This window comes from Phoxinus phoxinus (genome assembly GCF_949152265.1).
Source record: "Phoxinus phoxinus genome assembly, chromosome: 18".
Classification (NCBI taxonomy): Eukaryota; Metazoa; Chordata; class Actinopteri; order Cypriniformes; family Leuciscidae; genus Phoxinus; species Phoxinus phoxinus.
This window is the reverse complement of record NC_136893.1, coordinates 19,849,328-19,871,300: the sequence shown is the minus strand read 5'-3', so window position 1 is coordinate 19,871,300 and position 21,973 is coordinate 19,849,328. Positions and strand designations below refer to the sequence as shown.

The window sequence follows — 21,973 nt, the reverse complement described above, 5'->3', positions numbered from 1 at the left end:
TTGTCCTGTGTTCGTCTAAAGTTCATGCTCCCCACATCTGCTCCTCGAACAATAAAAGACTTTGACGCGTACACGTATACCACCTCCAAACCCACGACAACAACCCTCTCGACCACTGAGGTTGCCATTACAAATGAACCCGTTGTCCTGACCACCCCTTCAGTGACCCCTCCCACTACACCAGAGCCCACTGCCGCCCCCACCACACCTCTGGAAACCACAACCCCACTCACCGATGCACCCACTACCCCCAACCACGTCACAACGTCCTCCATGCGCCCGTCCAGTGCCACTACAGAGTCAACCGATTCGTTCACAGAGGCAACGACCCTCTCGCAAAATGGCTCTTGGGTGGAGGAGCGCATCCAGGTAGGTTTGCTGTCGACACCGACCCCGCAATCATACGAAGAACTTGTGGGACATTCATCGCGTGAAGAGGCCGCTGAAGTGACGCTGCCCGCATTGAGAGCTGGGGAAGTGGTGACAATGGGGCCGTTGAGTGAAGCGCTGCCCTCATCTTCCACTGAAGTGGTCACCCTCTCGCAGGCGGAGATGGATATAGATGCCCTCATAGACACGGGCGTCCCGGTGTCGTCAGCCAGCGCCCCCTCTGGCGACGGCGAGGCAGGGCCTGATTCATCCGATTTCCCCCTCGCTCCAGACACAGACTACCAGTCAGACTCGGATGACCTTTTCCTCCTGGTGAGTGTGGTTCCTCGGGGGAACTCTGCTCGCATGTTGCGCTGCAGAGGCTGGAGGTTGAACGTACATAAAGCGGGAATTATATGCGTGAATGATGGGATGTATAATTAAATAGATGAAAGCAGTTCTGCTCTATTACTAATTTAACCTTAATTATATATTAAAGGCATTTAATGTCTCAACATTAAAGGGATGTTCTGGGTTCATGATGATGTTGATTTGCACAGAAATTAATTTTGACTCATCCATCAGTTTGTTAAATCAAGCAAAAATCGAGTTTATAGTAATGCACTAAATAAAGTTTAGATGGATAATTCACCCCAAAATGTTTTAATTTTATGATCATTTACTCACCCTCATGTCATTCCTGTTTGACTTTTGTTATTCTGTTAAACATGGAAAAATAAATGTTTAGATATGTCTCGTGAAACAGATTTTTTTTTTGTCCATACGATGAAATTATATGGACAAAAAAAATTCTGTTATGTTTCACAGAAGGAAGTAAGTCACACAGAACGACATGAGGGTGAGTAAACGATGACAGAATGTTTATTTTTATTTTGGATGAACTATCCTTTCTAATTTTATTCAGTGCAACAGTCGGGTTCCGGAAGTAAAAAAAATCCCATTAATTTTCTCCATAGGGGAATTGATTTTTAACGAAAACATAAACCTTTGAAGTGATATATCCTTTTGTTGAATCCATCAGGCCAAATTATTTCAGCTTATTTTTAATCCAATTAACAGTGGAATTTCTGGTAAAAATAAACACATTAACATGATTCTGCTGAGAAATCTCCACCAAACAGGGATTCGAAGCCAGCAAATCATGTCATAAGCTGCAAATGATGCAATCGAGTCAGTTTCCCTAAGCTATCAAACTACTTAAATATTTGTATGCATATGTAAATAACATATTTAAATATGTTATTTAAATATTTATATTGTTATATATACAATATTGTTAATATTGTAGTTATTTTCCCCATTAAATGACACTGTTTTGTACCTTTTTGTCCAATTTTCCAATACCTTTTTGTGTCAAATCAATTTTTGTAATGTGATTCACCTTGTAGCTGGCAGTTGGTTCATGGCTTATAATTATTTAACAACAACAACAATCCCTATGGCAAAACAATGAATGAATATTTGAATGAACAATGAACCCAGAGCATTTCTTTAATATTTAATTTGGGTCTGGTGGCTGTTCCCCATTCTTTATTTGTCCATTTTGTTTTTTGTCTAATCTGTGTCTAACACACTCACTTTTGTTGTTCTGTCAGTCTGTGTTGCTAAATATAGCAGAAGCTAATATATATTCCATGTCTGCTCCTTTAAAGGCAGTGGTGTGTGTAATAAAGTGTATTGTCCATCTGTGTGTGATCAGGATGAAGAGAGTTTACTGATGAGCAGAGGTTCTCACGCCTGTCCGTGTGTGGAGAGCATCCAGGGAAGCTCTCTTCTACCTGTCGATGTTGAGAGGAAGATCACTCTGGTGGGGCGCAACTTACACCTCTATCAGGTGATGCAACGTCTTGAGGCGTGTTGGAGCTTGATAGTCTAGCGTGGTCAGACTGTGACTATGACTATGAGCATAATGTCTGATTATGCTCACTTAGCAGCATTTATTTGAAATATAAATATTTTGTCTGTGTGTTTTTTTTAAGGATAAAGATCTTGATTACCAGTGTGTGTTGGTGATTGAGGGCCGGTCGGTGGTGGTGGACGCTTACGTGGAAGTGGACGACACTCAGCCATCTCTGTTCTTCATTACATGCCAGCTACACCAGGTCCGCGAGCACAACCTAAATGCGACTTTAAAGTGGTCATCAAAAACAGCTAGCAAATTCTAGCTAGCAATACGTTAAATCATGCTAGCAACATGGTAAAACATGTTAACAGTGTGTTAAAACATGCTAGCAGTGTGCTAAAACATGCTAGCAACATGTTAAAACATACTAGCAACATGCTAATCATGCTTGCAAAATGCTAAAACATGCTAACATGTTAGATCAGGCTAGAATTGTGTTAAATAATGCTAGTAGCAATAGCGATAACTGCTAGCAATAACTATTGCATGCCTGTGTAAAGCTTTGTTATGGTATTTAAAATGATTGTGATTGTTTCTTGGTTAAAAAGTACTCATACTCAGCTGTCGTGGAGGAATACAGCAGCATGATCTCAGTCAGGAGGAGGGACTCCTTCCAGATGGATTACCCAGAAGACCTGCATGGTACGTTACCCATTGTTTGTGTTGACCGGCACTTAGCTGTTTTGAATGTTTTTTTTTTCTATTTGGCCATGTACACACTGTTAAGTTTCAGGAATGACAACTGCATTTAAATACAGAAGTGAGTCCCCTAAATTATTGTTCTGTGTGTGTACAGAACCCGACTCGCTCCCGAAACTAGTAGTAACCATAGCAACGTCCTGGCATTTCATGTGTTTGGTATCCGCTAGAGCTGTGGAATATAATAGTTTTTACGATGCATCGCAATCACTAAAAGGCCTACACTAAAGACAATTTTTTCATTTGATTCAATTTCTGTAATATTTCTTAATTGGATACTTCTTTTAAATAGACTGAAGTAATATTACTTAAGTGTGTGTGTGTGTGTGTGTGTGTGTGTGTGTGTGTGTGTGTGTGTGTGTGTGTGTGCGCGTGTGTGTGTGTGTGTGTGTACAGAACAGGATAAAGCCCTAAAAGGTGAATTGACAGCTGAATTTAACTGCAGTGTGTACGTGGCTGTTGTTTCACGTGTGTTTTTGTCTTTGCAGTACGGCTGTATAACTGCTCCGTGGGCCGCTCCGACTGCAGTCGCTGTCACACGGCCGATCGCGAGTACGGGTGCGTGTGGTGCGAGAGCTCTCGCTCCAGCTGCGTCTTCAAGAGCTCCTGCACCGGCCGCGTCCAGCAGACCTGCCCTGCACCTCACATACACACGGTGAGGGACACGCGCTTTCCTTCTGCTCGCTGTGAGCCCTTCACAGTGCGCTTAGGCAGTTAAAGTGATAGTTCACCCAAAAATGAAAAGTCTGTCACCATTTACTCACACTCATTCTGTATTTTTTTTCCCTCCATATCATACAAAAAAGATCTTTAACTCTTTCATTTTTGTCTGAACTGTCCCTTCAAGAAATTGAAATAAAACTGCCAGGCTAAACAGCATTGTAAGATTTTTCATCTGAAATATTCATGATTGTCCTTGAAGGAGCGACCCTTGTCCTTTAAATGAAGATGTGGTTCTGTTTCTCACCCTGAGGGGCCGGCCTTTCCGTGCTGACCTGTGTGTTTGTACAGTAATTGTTTTGTCTACTGTAATAAATCAGGGCATATCAGATCATAATGAGGTCGCATTTGTAGGCCGCATACGTCATTGAGCCTGCATAATTTCAGTAAACTGACCACTACATTTCAAAGTCATTAAGAAATTACTACAAGTCATGCTTCACTGAGAATAACGGTCAATTTAATAATGGTTACTGTTATGAAATAAGACAATCCTTTATGAAGTATGCGACCTTTGGAGGATGCAGCCTTCGAATTGAGATAGCAAATATTTCACCTGACACGGTGAACTAGATGACGTTTGCGTGCAGTGGCGTAAGCTTCTTACTGAAGAAAATGTGAGTAATGTTGCGGGGGTGTCGTGGTTGTTAGTTTGTCAAGAGATTTAAAACACTGTTTTAAAGAGTGTGCATGTGCGTACGTGCTCTAGTATTGATTGAATCTGGAAATAAAGCAAAATAACTGAGGGAAAAAATTTGAAATAGTCCTCAGATGCCATGTCCGTAATTTATAGCAAAACATCTAGCATTAATTCGATCTCAAACAGATTCATTAGAAGAAGTAATGACTCCACCACGTGCATGATATCCTTAACCAACGTGGTTGAATTACAAATTTGCGACAATACGGTTTTGGTAAACAGCCGTGACTAGCTTGTTGATTTCTTCAACGATGCCTCATACTATGGTAGTTAAGCAGCGAGTTAAGTAATTGTATTCGAAACGACAATCTACGCACCCTGTGTTAGAGATTGCAAACCAAAACTGGACCAATCAGCTGCGAGTAAAGTGACATAAGCCGCTCCCCCTGTATATCTGTATATCTTTAAAGCAGTTTATAATTAAAAAATGATTTATTATATATGAATTATATTTCTGTATCATTCATATAATATTCATATAATTATTATATTAATTGTCAATTAGTATTAAACTTTGAATTTATATTCATATTATAAATACAAGTTTTAACATAAAGCTTTAAAACAGATTAAGCTTACATGTATTCTTTTTAGCCCTTAGTGAACCTATACACATTATTATTTCAATTCGGTTGATACACATGCATTGAAATAGTCAGATATTTTTATTCAGCGGAGCTGCCTTCACAAACTTCTTTTCAGTGTGTATTGCTGTCTCTTGAATGCGTTTAAATTCATTATTGTTTCATAACGATCTCATCTTAAACAGAGAAGTGAATTGATTTCTGAAGGATCATGTGACACTAAAGACTGGCGTAATTGTGGTGAAAATTCAGCTTTGCATCACTGGAAGACATTACATTTTTAAATATATTCAAATAGAAAACGCGTATTAAAAGTGTTATAATATTTCACAATATTAGTGTTTTTACTGTATTTCTGATCTGATAAATGCACCCTTACTGAACATAAAGAGACGTCTTTCAAAAACAAAGTCTCCATTCCCTCATGCAATGCAAATGTATGGGATTTCATGTTCACCGGTTATATCATTGGGTAGATTACTGATTACATTGATTACTCATTTGTGTTTGATCTCAGATTGAGCCTCTTTCTGGTCCAGTGGAGGGCGGCACCGTGTTGACGGTGTCTGGCTCTAATCTGGGTCAGAGAGCTGAAGACATCCAGCAGTCTGTGACTGTAGCGGGCGTCCCCTGCACCGTCATCCCGGACAGATACGAGGTGTCCTCCAGGTAAATCCAACAGCAGTGTGTCTCACCACACGATCTTGTGTGAGGGCTTGCTGTAAATTACTAGCCTTCGTTAATGACATTGTATTAGTGGCTTCAGGCGATTGAGTTCCACAGTGTGATGAAGAGTATTGACCCGCTGCACTGATTGATGGGAGGTCTCTTTTGTGCCTGTTAGCATTGTTTGTGAGACCACAGCGAGCGCAAGGGAACTGAACGGGCATGTCTCGGTGCAGGTTAAAGGCGGAGGAATCGGGCAGTCTGCCCAGCGCTTCCGTTACCAGGTAACCATTAATCCATCATGCCACTAAAGGAATAACAGTGGTTTAGCAAGACTGAATGATATGCAAGGAATTCATGCAGTGTTTATTAAAGGCAGGGAGGTATTTGACTGTTTTTAAACACTGCAAAAATGGATTTTCTTAAACCATTTTTCTGTCTTGCCCTCATTAAAACCTTTTATTTTAAGAGAATGTGTTTATTTTTCAGTGGTGAATTAAAGGAGGAAATATAATTCGATTTACGCTTCAAACAAGGAGTAAAAAAAACAAAACATTTTGCCAGTGGAGTGAGAGAAAAAAAATTCTGAAAGCAATTCTTATACAATTACCATATACAGTTTTTATTTAATTTTACAAAATTGCAAAAGGTATTAAAACTTTAATTTAAAAAATAAAATGAAAATTAATTTAAGGGAAAAATGGAAGGAAAAGGATTAAGGAAATATTGTGAGATTTATGCTTTAAACTTGGAAAAAATTATTTGCCAATGAAGTTAAAAATGTATAAATCTTAACAGCTTGAATCAACTATGAAAAAAGCTTCACAAACTGTTTTATTTCGGTGTTAAAAATATTCATATTATCAGAAGTACTGGGAGAAAAGTTTATAGTTAAGATATAAACACTGATGTATATGGCAGTGATAAAAAAAAAGAAGAAAAAAAAAAGAGTTAATGAACTTTTGAAATGATCATTACATTATTACACCATAGGTGGCGACAAGACCGTTAAAAAATGTATTTGTTATTGAATCGTTCATTCAAGAGATTTGTTCAAAAACACTGATTCATCCAGTAATGAAGTCGTTGAATCATTCATTAAAACCGACTTTTATTTTTATTTTATTTTTATTCAAATTAATTAAAAAATAAATTAAAAAACCGCAGCAATTAACATTTTGTCTGAACCTCTAGTTATTTACATGTTATTTTGTTTAGGTGTGTATTCAGAATCATGGAAAAACAGTGATATCTATTTTAAATTGTGCTCTACTTAATATGTCTTATGTGTGTCATTCATGAGCTTTAGTAGGATGAGATCCATGTTATAAGGCAGTGTTTTCTGACGCGTGTTCGTGTTCTGTTTTCCTAAACTCAAGGACCCAGTGTTATTGGGAGTGTCTCCTCTGAAAGGCCCAATGTCAGGCGGCACATCGCTCACCATCACGGGACAGAACCTTCTGACGGGCCGTGCCAGTGAGATCAGCATCCTGATTGGTGGAGTCCCATGTCACATGTAAGTGACTGTGTAGAGAGAGCATCGTCCTCTACAGCAGTCCAATCTGACAGAAGTCATCAGTAAATCTCATTATGATATCATCTCGACCACACATACACACACACACCCTATCTGATATTGTCACAACTGATATCATGTCAGCTGATTATGTCTCATATAATTAATCATCCTTCTGTTAAAGATGTTGCTTGATGTGGTCTGATGGTAGATCCAAAACAATGAGTTATGTCCCAAATATATCAATTTATAAATCTAATATGCTCCCTAAATTTCACAGGATTTTTGTGTGTGTGTGTGATTTATATTCCTGTTTAAACTTGGTAACAATACATTAGATTGATCAGAGTATTAATACAGTTTGTGTTCCTAACAGTTCTCCCGAGCAGTACAACAACGAACATGTTGAATGTGTGACTGGAGGGAGTAACAGAACCGGAGAGAGTGGCGTTACAGTGCGGTTTGGTAGAGCTCAGCGCCATCTACAGGAAAAGATGTATCATTACACTCCAGACCCCAATGTGACCCATGCTGCTCCCTCCAAAAGCTTCCTCAGGTAAGGAACATCATATTTTTACATCTTTGAATATATATCATATGTATATATCTTTTTTTTTTCTTTTCTTTTTTTTTCAATTTGCAAAAGTTATTATCTCTTGTTTTTGAGAAAATGTATTGTCTATTTTTCATTAATGAATTAAGGAAGAAAACGTAGTTTAATTTAGTATAAAAGAGCAATTTTGCCAATGAAGAAAAAATATTTTCTCTAATGCAATAAAGTAAATTTATCTTGTTTTAAGGATTTAACTTTTACTTTAACTTTAACTTTTTTTTCTTTTTCTTTTTTTTTTTTACATCCATTTTCCAAACTGCTTGTCCCACACTCTTAAAAATAAAGGTTCCAAAAAAATGTTTTCACAGCAATGACATAGAACCATTTTTAGTTCCTTAAAGAACTTTTCAGTGAATAGTTCTTAAAAGAACCATGTTTTTCTTAGTGTGAAGAGCATATTAATATTCCTAAGAACCCTTTTTCCACTATAAATAACCTTTTGTGCAATTAAAAGTTTCCATGTATGTTAAAGGTTCTTCATAGAATCATAAATGCTAATAAATGAAAGCTAGAGCCTATTTTATTTAAATAAAAACCTATCAAAATCTTCCTATATAGGGAATGATACATTTACAGCTCTAAAGTACTTATGCTTTTAGAATTTTGAATTTATTTATATATATATATATATATATATATATATATATATTCATGAGGACCCCCTTGAAAACGAGATGTTTCATCTCAAGGGGTTATCCTCAACAATAAATTTCAATATATATATATATAAATGTGTGTGTTTGTTTTTTTGTATTGTTTATTTTATGTTTATAAAGTTATACAAGTAATTAAGACTTGGCAAGTAGGACCTATTTATGTAATTTATGCAAATTAATGCTGTCATGTGATTTATTTATTTATTTATTAGCCAAATGTCAGAAGATTTCTATAAATTGTCTTTTTGGACTGGGTTGTTCTCAACATTAAAGTCATAGTCATTCTTTAATTAATTTACAGAAAGGTTATAGGTAGATATTATGGTTATTTTAGACATGCACACCAATTAACAAATTAATGTTCTTTTTTTCCATCAGTGATTTGGAAATTAAAAATGTGTTGCTATTATTATTATTAGTCAGCATACATAAAACCCAAGTCATTAATCATCTGTGTTTGTGTAAGCGGGGGCCGTATCATTCGAGTGTCTGGCCAGCATCTGGACGTGGTTCAGGAGCCACGTATCCTCGTGACCCTGACCCCTCTGGAGAAGAAGAGGAGGAGGAGGAGGAGGAGGAGGAGTGCGGATCCCCTCAGAAGGGAGCGTCGAATCGTCCCAGAGCCGAACTGTCCTGAAGATAGTCTCTGTGTCGTCAAACAGGTAGAGTTCACACAAGTGAGTCTGCGCTTGTGCCTTCTATCAACAAACCGACCAGCATTTACATGTCAGTTATTAAAATACAGTCTTGTTTCTTCATGTCCTGATCAGGTGGAGGAGCGGTGCACAGTGAACAGCTCGACTCTGATCCTGTGTCTCACTCCCGAGGTGGGACCCGAGGCCCTGCGCGCTTCCGTCAGTGTGCGTTTCCTCCTGGATAACCTCCACTTTGAGTTTGAGGCGGTCAGCGGCAGCCCCTTCAGTTATGAGCCGAATCCGGTCCTTCACAGCCTCAATCAACACGACCCCAGCAAGCCCTTCCGCCACAAACCCGGCAGCATCATCTCTGTGGAGGTCAGTCTCTCCTCATCTGTGTGTGAATCATTATGTTATTTACACACTTGAATGGTTCTTTGGCAAGCGCTTTGTCTGAATTTGGATTCTAGGGGGATAAACTGGACCTGGCCATGTCTAAGGAGGAGGTGGCTGCTCTGATCGGTGATGGAGAATGTGCTGTGAAGACTTTAACCAGAAACCACCTGTACTGCGAGCCCCCGACACAGCAGCCGACGGTGGCAGCGTCCAAGAAACGAGAGGCCGCCGAAACGCTTCCAGAGTTCACCGTACGCCAGCTTACATCTGAACTGGTTAGGGGTTTGTGGTGTTTTGCCAGTGATACAGTATGCGAATCTGTTTTTGTGTGTGTTCGTGTAGGTGAGGATGGGGAATCTGAACTTTTCTCTGGGACGGGTGCAGTATGATTCCCAGGGCCCCGCTGCCTTCCCTCTAGAGGCACAGGTGGGAGTCGGGGTGGGAGCTTCCATCGTGGCTCTTATTGTGCTGGTCATCGTGCTCATATACAGGTATCATGCACCACTTGCTAATGTAAGGCTGCGTTCAGACTGTCAGTCCAAATCCGATTTTTGTGCATATCCGATTGAAATCCGATCAGAATGAGCTAATGTGAACATCAAAAAAATCACATGAAATGAGATGTTTACAAATACGTTTCAAGCTACATCCATACAAAATGTGGTTTGAAATCCTATTCAAATCACATTTATGGAAATCCGTTTTGATCAGATACAAAAATAATCGGATTTGGACTAACAGTGTGAACGTAGCCTTAGACATTTGACATTTTAGAAAATTTTCATCCTTTATTCAAATGTTATAAAAAAATAAGTCTTAAAGATTTTGTAAGCATATTGCGTAGTTGTGCTTGAAGTAAAAAAATTGTATTTATGATAATACAATGCAATTGTGCAGACATCATTTTTGGCCAGGCTGTCATACAAATAAATTATGACCACGTGCAATATTAAGAAATATTAATGTAAGCGGGGTTTTTTTATGCTTTTTTTTTTTCATAGTAAAATCAAATCTGTAGCTGTAAGTTTGCCTTTTTTGCCAAAATATTTTGTCAGATAAATACCTGTTCTTCCATCATATTTAAAAAAAAATATTTTGATGGTTGTATTAAAAAAAAAAAAAATTGTATTTGTTAAAAACAAATATCCATTCCGGACATCACTTTTGGACACACCTCTACTGTACAGTGGGGTCAAAAAGTGAAAGCTATCATTATATTATATTATATTATATTATATTATATTATAATATATTATATGAAAACCTACCTATATAAAACACCTACCTAGATTTCTATCTTTACAATAAAGAATAATATATTATATTACCTAGTTGATTGTTAATTACAAATAATTATATATAATTAATACATATAATTGCAATATAATGAATTGATAGTTTTATATAATTATGTTCTAGCTGCATGAACTCTGTAATTTGTTTAAATTTTGATGATCATGTTATCCAGCGTGATTGTATGGTGTTTTTTTAATGTTTGTATTTAATATTTGTCTGTGTGTTTAACAGGAGGAAAAGCAAGCAAGCACTCAGAGACTATAAAAAAGTCCAGATCCAACTGGAGAATTTGGAGACGAGTGTCCGAGACCGCTGTAAAAAGGAATTCACAGGTCAGACGCTCCCACACAAACATCAGACTTTGCCTGCATGCTTGAAATCCCTTATAATCATAAACTGTGTGTGTTATGTGCAGATCTGATGACTGAGATGATGGATGTCTCCAGTGATCTCATGGGCTCTGGGATTCCATTCCTGGATTATCGTAAATACTCAGAGAGGATTTTCTTCCCGGGTCACCGCGATTCTCCACTGAGGCGGGATCTTGACGTACCCGCCTGTCGCCGGGCCACGGTGGAGCAGGGCCTGGTTCAGCTCTCTAACCTGCTCAACAGCAAACTGTTCCTCACCAAGGTAGGCTTTCCTTAAACCTGTGAGAGAGAGGATTATTCAAACAACCCAACTAGATTATATGGACCATTAAGGTTGGGTGTGTCCTCATCTCATATACGTCACATTACATTTCCCCCACAGTTCATTCACACTCTGGAAGCCCAGCGAACCTTCTCTCCGAGGGACAGGGCGTATGTGGCCTCCCTCCTCACGGTGGCACTGCACGGCAAGCTGGAGTACTTCACAGACATCCTAAAAACTCTCCTTAGTCACCTGGTGGAGCAGTACACCACTAAAAACCCTAAACTCATGCTGCGCAGGTCAGTAGTGAGGAGGACATTATCTTCAAGTCCATATTGTGATCACAGAATGTTAAATCACATGAACAGGATGTAGATCTTTTACAATTGATGATTATGGCACCTTTGATTCTCAGTGGAAATCTCTCATCTGTTGTAGGACTGAGTCTGTGGTGGAGAAGCTGTTGACAAATTGGATGTCCATTTGCCTTTACACCTTCCTCAGGGTGAGTGATGTTTGGTTTGTTTTGGGTTTGGCTCACAAGGGTAAGTTAGAAATACAAAGAACTGGAAGAGAGAAGATAAAATAGAAGACGACGTGCCAGTGATTGTAATTAAATATGTGTCGGTGTTGATAGCCTCGTGGGCAGCGCGTGCGACCCGAGTTCAAGTCCTGGCTCGCGGACCTTTCACAATCCCACCCCCCCTTTCTCTCCCACTTCACTGCTTGTCTGCTTACCGTCCTATAGTAATAAAGGCGAAAATGGCAGAAGTAAATCTTAAAAAAAAAAATTTAACTAGTGCATAGAAAAAGTAATAGAGAAAAAGTACCTTGAATTGAATAATAATAACTGTTGTTATAGACTAGGAAGTTTTGAATAGAGGGTCATCTTTAACCCTATAAAGCCTACTTACTGTATCATATTTGATATGCAAATTTTTCATTTGTGTTGTATCGGATTGATAGTTTTTACTGTTTCAGTAAAATGCCTTTTAGTATAATTCTAAAAACATCCATTTTTGTTGTGAAATCTTTTCTGATTTTCATGAAGTAAATGTAGAAATAACTTTTATGTTAGGTACTAAGATTTACTTGATCATCCATACATTATTTTTAAGAAACATCATGTTAAAATGTGAGTATATGATACATCAGGCTTTTGAGGAACCTTTATTTTACAAGCTTGGTAACACTTTATTTTAAGGTGACGTAGTTACACGTTACTACATGTACTTACTATAGTAATAATAACAAGTAACTAACCTAAACCAAACGCTAACCGTAACTCCATAGTGAGTACATGTAGTTAATTAATATGACTCGGTTCTTGTTTGAGTAAGTACAATGTAACTACGTCACCTTAAAATAAAGTGTTAATCCAGAGCTTTGATTATAAAACTAAGTATTTAAATATAATCTTACTAAGACATATTAATGGGAGATATAGAATGACAACTGATGTTTATTTGCATTTTATTTAAGTAGTCTGCTATAAAGATCTCATTGATTTATCCCCTTTTCTTTAGTATGAGCTCCATATTTTCACTATTTCATACTAAATGAGCCAAATATGACATGAAAAAACACATGCACAATTTTTTTTTTATATATAACCATTCCATTTTTAAAGAATGTGATATTATTTCATATGTCAGGCTTACAGGATTAAGCAAGATAAAATAACAAAAAACTAATATTTTATGTTTCACATCCATCTATTGATGCATTTAGTAAGTATCCACGTTTCTTTGTCCTGTGTCAGGATACAGCAGGTGAGGCGTTCTACATGCTGTTCAGAGCCATAAAGCACCAGGTGGACAAAGGCCCAGTGGACGCGGTTTCAGGCAAAGCCAAATACACACTCAACGACAACCGACTGCTGCGGGAAGACGTGGAGTACCGCACTCTGGTGAGACACACAGTTTCAGACAGAAATCAACTTTATATGAAAGTGTTATGCATTATCTAAACTTTTATTCATGTATTATTCATGTTTTTGCTCAATGGTATACATTCACATATGATCTACAGAATCCTAAAAGAGATTATGGACCTTTTTCATGAGCAGTAAAACATATTTCCATGTTGTTCCATAGACTCTGAATGTCCTGGTGACCAACGGAGGTGCTGGTGAGTCTCAGACGGTCCCCACCAAAGTGCTGGATTGTGACACCATCACACAAGTGAAGGAGAAGATTGTGGAGCAGACATGTAAAGGCATGTCATACACCCAAAGACCCTCCGCAGACTCTGTGCATCTGGGTAAGCTGATATAATGTAAAAAAATCAAGCTGATCATTCAAAGAAATTACTATTTGTGACCCTGGATCACAAAACCAGTCACAAGTCGCACGGGTATATGTGTGGCAATAGCCAACATATGCAATAGCCATTGTATGGGTCAAAATTATCCAATTTTCTTTTATGCCAAAAATCATTAGGATATTAAGTAAAGATCATGTTCCATGAGGATATTTTGTAAATTTCCTGCCGTAAATATATAAAACATTTATTTTTGTGAGTGAATGCAGCACAATCGCCAACATAAATGGACAACTTTAAAGGCGATTTTCTCAATGTTTTGATTTTTTTGCACCCTAAGATTCCAGATTTTCAAATAGTTGTATCTCGGCCAAATATTGTCCTATCCTAGCCATACATCAATGGAAAGCTTATTTATTCAGCTTTTTTAGATGATGTATAAATCTCAATTTCCTGGTCCAGGGTCACATATTTATTACTTAAAATACTTAAATTGACTAAAATAATACAATTAAATAATTTGTAATAAAATATTTATTTTATAATGAATATGTATTTAATATTTAAATACTATAATACAATCCTAAAATTCCTGTAATCCTGTGTTTTCTAGAGTGGAGGGCGGGAACGGCTGGTCATCTGATCCTGTCAGATCAGGACTTGACGTCAGTGGTTCAGGGGTCCTGGAAACGCCTCAACACTTTACAGCACTACAAGGTCTCTCAAGTTCTTCCTCAATCTAAAGACTTCAATTTGTGGAGTGAAATCTCACACGCTGATTTTTTTTTGTGAGCCGTTGTTGATTTGTAAGTGTTTCCTGCAGGTCCCAGATGGTGCCACAGTAACACTGGTGTCCCGACAGTCCAAGCAAATCCACCACGACAGCCAAGACTACATACCAGGGGAAAGTGAGTTTCCTTGTTCCGAGTTTAGTTTTTTTTCACGACTTCCGAATAACAACGCCACAAGTTTCGTAGAGGATAGCAAATAACAAGCGAGCTTTGAAACTAATTATTGAGCAGTAAATCAGCGCATTAGAATGATTTCTGAAGTAATGGCTCCTGAAATAATTCCATTTAAAAAAATATTGAAATAGAAAGTAATTGTAATATTTCACTATTACAGTGTCTACTCTATTTTTGATCAAATAAATGCAGCGTTGGTGAGCGTTAGAGACTTTTCAAAAACAATGAATTTTGTGATTTAACACATAAACCAAACCAAAGTAATTATAAGAAAACCATTTGGTCATAGCGCTATTACAGACTTTCTCACATGCTTTCGGTTCCTCTCCCAGAGACCCCGATGTTGGATGATGGAGACGAAGGAGGGGTAAAGCAGTGGCACCTGGTGAAGGCAAACGAAGAGGCGGAGCTACCCAAGCACAGACGGGGCAGTCTGAGAGACAAAGAGCGCGAGAGAGCCAAGGCGATCCCAGAGATCTACCTCACACGCCTGCTGTCTGTGAAGGTACCGCACACAGTCACACTCCGCTGGCAACAGGGGCAGACGGAGCACTGCTGCATCACTCGTGTTTACTGTGTGTTTTAGGGGACACTGCAGAAGTTCGTCGACGATCTGTTCACTGTGATTCTGAGCACCAGTCAGCCGGTTCCCATGGCCGTGAAATATTTCTTCGACCTGTTGGATGACCAGGCCACACAGCACAACATTACGGACCCAGAGACAATCCACATATGGAAAACAAACAGGTTGGTTAAAACACTTGTTGTTATTTTTTTAGGATGAGCAAAAGAATTATGGGTAATTGGGTCACATCTTGTATTTTGGCTTTCTGTAGCTTGCCGCTAAGATTCTGGATCAATATCCTGAAGAACCCTCAGTTCATCTTCGATGTCCAGGCCTCTGACAATGTAGATGCAGTGCTGTCAGTCATTGCTCAGACCTTCATGGACTCCTGCACTATAGCCGATCACAAACTGGGCAGGGTAAGTGCGAATGAAGCAGGACAAGATGGATTATGAGAAGAAGAAGCCAGATAGAAAGACCAGCTGCTAATGAGTTTGGCTCTATGTCTTGTACATACAGGATTCCCCAATCAACAAGCTCCTGTACGCTCGAGACATCCCACGATACAAACAAATGGTGGAGAGGTGAGTTTGGTGCAGTTTAATACTTAATTCATGTATAATGCCATTATTTTGCGTAAGTGTACTTACACTATTTTGATGATTGTATTTCATTAGATATTATTCAGATATAAGACAGACCATCCCTGTCAGTGATCAGGAGATGAACTCTTCTCTTGCTGAACTCTCTAGGGTGAGTTGTGGGATTTCCGCTGTGATACTCGGGTTACCATATTTGCCTTTTGTGAGTGTTGTGATCCTCTGCAAAGCTGGGATTGTTTTAAAGGGGACCTATTATGTTTTTGGGCTCTACTAGAAAAGGTTTTAATGCTTGAATGTGCGAAAAATACATACTTTTTTCACATATTTGACATGTAGCAGCACCTCTCTTCCCAGTCTGTCAGTAACGCCCGGTTTAGTTCCTGCCTCTATGAAGTTCCTCCTTCTGCAAAGCACAATGTGCTCTGATTGGTCGTCTGGATCAGTGTGTTGTGATTGGTTAACCGCTTCAAGCGTGTTATGAAAATGTCATGCCCCTTACCATAACAGCGAGTTTCAACACACTACTTAACTTAAGGCATCCAAGCCTCGTCCTGTTTATCTTGCGTATGCCTTGGGCGGGAATTATTTAAATGAGGAATATGGTGATGTGTATGTTTATGGAAAAAAACTCAGGAGGACTACAATGGACACTAAATAATGATGAAAATTTTAAAAAAAAAGCATAATTAAGTTTATGTATGAATCCTTAAGTCAACAAAATATATATTTCAGATTTTATTCCTGTGTAAAAATGTTCTGCCGTTTTGAATTTTTTTTAAAATCGATGATAATCTGCTGTGCTTCCCTTGCAGAACTACTCTAATGAAGTCAATCATCTAGTGGCATTGCATGAATTGTACAAGTATATCAACAAATACTATGATCAGGTGAGACTTTCTGTCTATTCCCCTCTCTCTTTCTCTCTCCCCTCTCATATATATATATATATATATATATACACTTTTAATTTTATATTAAAATAATGTTGCATTAAGTTTTGTGTATGATTGAAAATGTTTGATTATTAAACTGAAATCATATTTAAATGTTCTTTTGTTTCTGCTTCAGGTGCTTTTATCCTTCAGATGAGTTATTAATATTTGTATGCTCTGGTGTGAATAGTGATGAGGGCATTCACAGCATGTTTTTATTTAAATTTTTTCATACTCTCATTCTTTGGCACATGTGTTTAGTGGTAGCAGAGCAACCTAGTAACCATAACAATCATACACAGTGACAAAAATAGACTACTTGTAAACGTGGAGCAAGATGTTCACAACTGTCACATTCAGTCACTTGACAAAGACACGAGCTGTGTTCCAAATCACCCCTATTCCCTCAATCACTATTCCCTGCATTACTCCACTAATATTGAAGGACTTAAAGGAGTGAATGAAAACGAGTGAGTGGAATCGGGTGTGGGAAGGGCTGCCGCTTTTGCATAGTTTGTTTTTACTGTTTAATAATCATTTGAAACTTATCAAACTGGCAGCTCCAGTAGTGATGACAAGATTTATCCTGAACTCAGTCATGGAAACTATCATGTATAAACCTATAATTAAACAATTTAATAATCACTAAAAAAGGAGTTTATATGATATTACTCTGTAGCCACATTGGACCAGCGGTTTGGAAAACAGATGGATGGATGATTTCTCTGCGGTCGCCATCTTCTGGCAAGACGCGGGAATTAATTCGGTGTGCGACTCTCACAGTGCATTATGGGTATTCTGATTCTCTAGCCATTGTGTGTACATCAGCTGTACACTCGTTATTGCAGTGCATCGTGGGATTGAATGAGTGCACTCGATAACGTCCACTATGGTTTCGGACGCCACTACAACTGACTGTCCCCTCAAATAGTGCCCTATTTAAGGGTATGGGGGCGATTTCGGACTCAGACACTTCTTTCTAACTAAACTGTAAAAGCTTGTTCTGTACCTTCACAACTTTCAAATATCAGACAGATGGATATGAATGGATATGGAGTATGTTTTAAAAGAACATGCTATTTCATTCTTTCTACTAGCAATTTGTGAAAATAGTTTCCTAGCTAAATCATACACCACATTTTTTTCAGAGTAGCACCTACCGCTCTCCAGATCCTTATGAAAGGATCTCAACATTAAGCTTAATTAACATTAGAAACGGACCTTGGTGGAAAAACAAGTGTAAATTGTCTGAAAAACTACACAGCCAAACTTAGTTTGTCACAGCGTTATGATTCCGACATCAGGAAATAAAAAGATGGCCCATTCTCTTCATGTCTAAAATATGTGTTTTTGTCTCTTCAGATCATCACAGCTTTAGAGGAGGACTCCACAGCTCAAAAGATGCAGCTGGGATACAGGCTCCAACAGATCGCTGCAGCTGTGGAGAATAAAGTCACTGACCTTTGACCTGTGACCTCGGACAGACACTTGAAAAGACTGTAAAAGAGACAAAGCCAATGACAGAGAGAGACCAGAGACCTCGCCAAAAGGCATGAACTCTTACTTCCCGAAGACTCCAGAGCACTAAGGAGAACAGAGGACATTTGAGATGGAGCGTCATGATTAAAGACAGCATTCCCAGATTCAGAAGCGTGAATCTCTCCTAGAGGGTTACACACACACACACACACACACACACACGCTGTTACTGGTCTGTTGAGCTGCTCTCTGCTTACACTAAGAGTCTTTGTTTCATCCGCACAGCCTTCACTCGCCAACATGCTACAGTGCCTGTGAAACTACTGTCTTCAGCGCCGCCTTTGCCTGTATTTAAAGAAGAAGTAGTCTTACACAGACCGACTTACTGTTTGGCGAGTTCTTGAGAAACTTGTGCATTTGGTGTGATGTGCTTAATGTGTCTTAATAGGAGCTCAAAAGGAAAAAACAAAACGAAGGATGGCTTCTAAGATCAACTAAATTAATAGTTTTTTGTTTTTTTGCTCCAGTACTCCCATAGACCGTTTGTTACAATTGTTTTTTTTTTTTTATGAAAAACACTGGTTTAAGGGACCTCACCCTAACAGGGCCATTTGAGATGTTTTCATGTGGCATAGACTACAGTATTATATACAATAACATGCATGGATACTCACGTGAATTCAGAGATTTTAGGTTGGCACATGCGTGTGCATTTTATCGTCGATTATGTTTGTGTAAATGGAAGGTTAACCCGATTAACACTCTTGATTTAGGTAAAGAGGTTTCATGTAACGTTCACAATGCTCAGTTGTACATTTGTTCATAGTCATTAAGGTTTTGTTTCTTCAGTGTTGATGTGTGCTTTTCGATGTTTTAGGTTGGCTTTCAGTAAAAAAAAAAAAAAATTGCGTGCCTGTCCCAAATGTGTATATCTGCGCTGCGGTACATCCCTGCACACTTGGCCGAGATAGTTAATACGGAAGTATTTAATTTATGCTTTTTTTTTGTGCAATTATGACCTTCCTTTCAAACTTTTGAACAACTATTTTATGGAAGCTTGTTTCTGCCATTGTTTAAAAAAATAAAAAAAGGTAGGCCTAGTTGGGACTTTATTTCTCAGAATTTCGACTTTATATCTCACAATTTTGGACTTTATAACTTGTAATTATTATCTCAAAATTATCTCAAAATTTGGAGGAAAAAAAAAGCCAGAATTGTGATATAAATGTACAATTTCAAGTTATAAAGTCAGAATTGTGAGAAATAAAGGTGCAATCCTGAGAAATCGCAATTGTGAGATATAAACTCGCAATTCTGTGAAATAGTCGCAATTCTGAGAAAAAAAGTCAGATATAAACTCGCAATTGGAAATAATGTTAGAACTGTGAGATATAAACTAGCAATTCAGATTTTTTCTCTCTCGCAATTCCGAGTTTATATCTCACACTTATATAACTAATTCTAACTCCAATTGCTAGTTTATATTACAATTCTGAGGGGAAAAAAAGTCAGAATTGTGAGATAAAAGGTTGCAATTACCTTTTTTATGTTTTTTTTTATTTATTTAATTCCATGGTGAAAATGAGCTTCCATCATTTTCAGTTTATTTGTATTGCTTTTGTTACAAATTAATTTCCCAACTGGTGTCTCACTCTTAATGCTTGATTTGTTTTGTTGATCAGATCATGACTAACTTTAATTCGCTTTTTTTACTTTGCGTTTTCTGAACACTGAATGCACATTTGAAGGTGAATATTCAGCTGCTGCGATAACTGTCGTACAGTGCATTGCTCGCACGTTTTACTTTCTTATTGATTTTTATGTATTTATTTATTTATTTTGTGTTTCGATTGATGTACAGACCAAGTTTGGTAATTATGATCCAGCCCCAAATTAAAAATTAACTTTTTTTTATATATATATCTTGTCATCTACAGCGTTCTGACTGCAATTGTCAAATAATTGTTTGTTCAGATCTCTTAATAAGCATTCATGCAGATATACTGGTCTTATTTTTGCTGTAGTTCACTGTTGTGCTTGGTGTTTTATACGTATGTGTGGCTGTGATGCGCTATAGATGATCTTGTGAGTCTTGCACAGGATGCGTTGGCCTGTTTGAAGCGACTGTAAATTCTTTCTACCATCTGATGTTCTTTTACCTGTGCATTTGTATTGTAAATAAAATGTTGCTATAACTCATAAAATGTTTCAAAAGTTGTCAGCTGTTCTGTAACCAACTGTTCAGAAAGTTACATTTTAAGACAGATTTGTATTAAAGGAACATATCATTCTAGTTATAAACCCTGTTAACACAATTAATGTCTTTAAGGATCTGAATTACAATTTTTAACTGATTCAGTAATTATGAATAAGTAATGCTTGAGTTGAATTCTTAGATTGCTGGAAAACCGATTTGGGCATCACATCCTTCAGGACAGACAGTAAAGGAGGTTCACCTTATAAGGGCTTTCTGTGTGTGTGCTGCTGTCACTCAGGATTGTGCATCTGTCTGTTCTAAAACCAGCCTCTGCAGGACCGCAACAGAGAGACTGTGTATATTTATCCTCATACAGTATCTTCAATCTGTCAGAGAAAAGACCTCGAGAGTGTCTCTAGGTGACAAACGTCAAGATTTCTGCTGCTTGTGTGAAAGTGAATAGCTGTAATCGAAATGATTACTCATTATTAACCATCTGAAATCCATCCATCTGTTGACAAATTGTTTTAAAGGGGTGGTATAATGCCCTTTTCACAAGATGTAAAATAAGTATTTGATGTCCCCAGAGTGTGAATGTGAAGTTTTAGCTCAAAATACCCCATAAATATTTGTATATAGCATGTTAAAATTGTCATTTTTTGAGGGTGAGCAAAAATGCACGGTTTTTGTGCCTGTCCCTTTAAATGCAAATGAGGGACAGGCACAAAAGGGCGTGTCTTTGTCTGCTGACACGACACAGAGTGCGAAGCTTCAACAGCTTGTGGCCTTTTACCACACACAGACATGCAATGAAAATGTCAATGTTTATGTTCAAACCGGAGTCAGACAATAATAGAAGGACTCAAGAAGAAGTGACATGTAGAAGCAACAGGACATTTCTGAATGGTTAGTTGATGAATTTATGTAGCTTATGGGTAGTTATCTTCTAGTCATTGATTAGCATATTCTGTCATGATAATCCGTTCCCGGGGGCGGGGTTTATGTAAATTTTAGGATTGGTGATGTCACTCACTGGGAGGAATGTCGTGTACTAGCCATAGACAGTATGGTACTAGCCTTGATGTAGTCCTTAAAAATGTTTTTCTTTATAAGCAAATATCTTCCTTTGCTTTGAACTTTGAATCTTGCATAACTATGTCGTTTATGCTCAAACAGCAACATTACACACTAACTAAAGTTAGAAAAGTGAAATCATATTTAACCACCCCTTTAATCGTAATGTCAACTTGGAAAAAAGCCTGACATGAAATAATGGTCAGGAAAAAATAAAAATGTTATTTTTTTAATGGAACAGTTCATCATACCTTTACACAAAATCTTTTTGTTGTTTTTTTGTTTTGTTTTTTGAGTATCATATTTAATACATCAGGGGCCGTATTCACAAAGAATTTTAAGGCTAAAAGTAGCTCCTAACCATAGGCTCCTAACAGGCGAATTTAGGAGCAACTCCTAAAAATAATGGGCGTGTCACTCCTAACTTTAGGACTCCTAATTTTTTTCACTAAGAGTAATTCACGAAGCATTTTAGCCCTAAAAGTAGCAC

The 21,973-nt window shown here is 37.9% G+C and overlaps 1 protein-coding gene across 4 annotated transcripts in view; it reads left to right on the top strand.

Moving 5' to 3' along the window:
• The window catches only part of plxnb1a (plexin b1a), a 79,866-nt gene extending 59,444 nt beyond the window's left edge, over positions 1–20,422 (top strand). For 2 of the 4 annotated variants that reach the window (XM_079587848.1, XM_079587847.1), the window contains exons 17-43: positions 22–702; positions 2,090–2,224; positions 2,370–2,492; positions 2,842–2,935; positions 3,481–3,647; positions 5,514–5,665; positions 5,841–5,946; positions 7,042–7,178; positions 7,555–7,734; positions 8,914–9,460; positions 9,553–9,729; positions 9,821–9,969; positions 11,006–11,106; positions 11,190–11,407; positions 11,528–11,706; positions 11,846–11,912; positions 13,170–13,316; positions 13,504–13,669; positions 14,283–14,386; positions 14,493–14,577; positions 14,967–15,139; positions 15,221–15,381; positions 15,471–15,618; positions 15,719–15,783; positions 15,877–15,952; positions 16,614–16,688; positions 18,096–20,422. In XM_079587848.1, coding sequence (XP_079443974.1) covers positions 22–702; positions 2,090–2,224; positions 2,370–2,492; positions 2,842–2,935; positions 3,481–3,647; positions 5,514–5,665; positions 5,841–5,946; positions 7,042–7,178; positions 7,555–7,734; positions 8,914–9,460; positions 9,553–9,729; positions 9,821–9,969; positions 11,006–11,106; positions 11,190–11,407; positions 11,528–11,706; positions 11,846–11,912; positions 13,170–13,316; positions 13,504–13,669; positions 14,283–14,386; positions 14,493–14,577; positions 14,967–15,139; positions 15,221–15,381; positions 15,471–15,618; positions 15,719–15,783; positions 15,877–15,952; positions 16,614–16,688; positions 18,096–18,200 — 4,518 coding nt within the window. In that variant the 3' untranslated portion in view covers positions 18,201–20,422. The remainder of the gene's footprint in view (positions 1–21; positions 703–2,089; positions 2,225–2,369; positions 2,493–2,841; positions 2,936–3,480; positions 3,648–5,513; positions 5,666–5,840; positions 5,947–7,041; positions 7,179–7,554; positions 7,735–8,913; positions 9,461–9,552; positions 9,730–9,820; positions 9,970–11,005; positions 11,107–11,189; positions 11,408–11,527; positions 11,707–11,845; positions 11,913–13,169; positions 13,317–13,503; positions 13,670–14,282; positions 14,387–14,492; positions 14,578–14,966; positions 15,140–15,220; positions 15,382–15,470; positions 15,619–15,718; positions 15,784–15,876; positions 15,953–16,613; positions 16,689–18,095) is intronic. The other 2 variants (XM_079587850.1, XM_079587849.1) reach the window with 2 other exon arrangements.
• Positions 20,423–21,973: the final 1,551 nt, after the last annotated feature.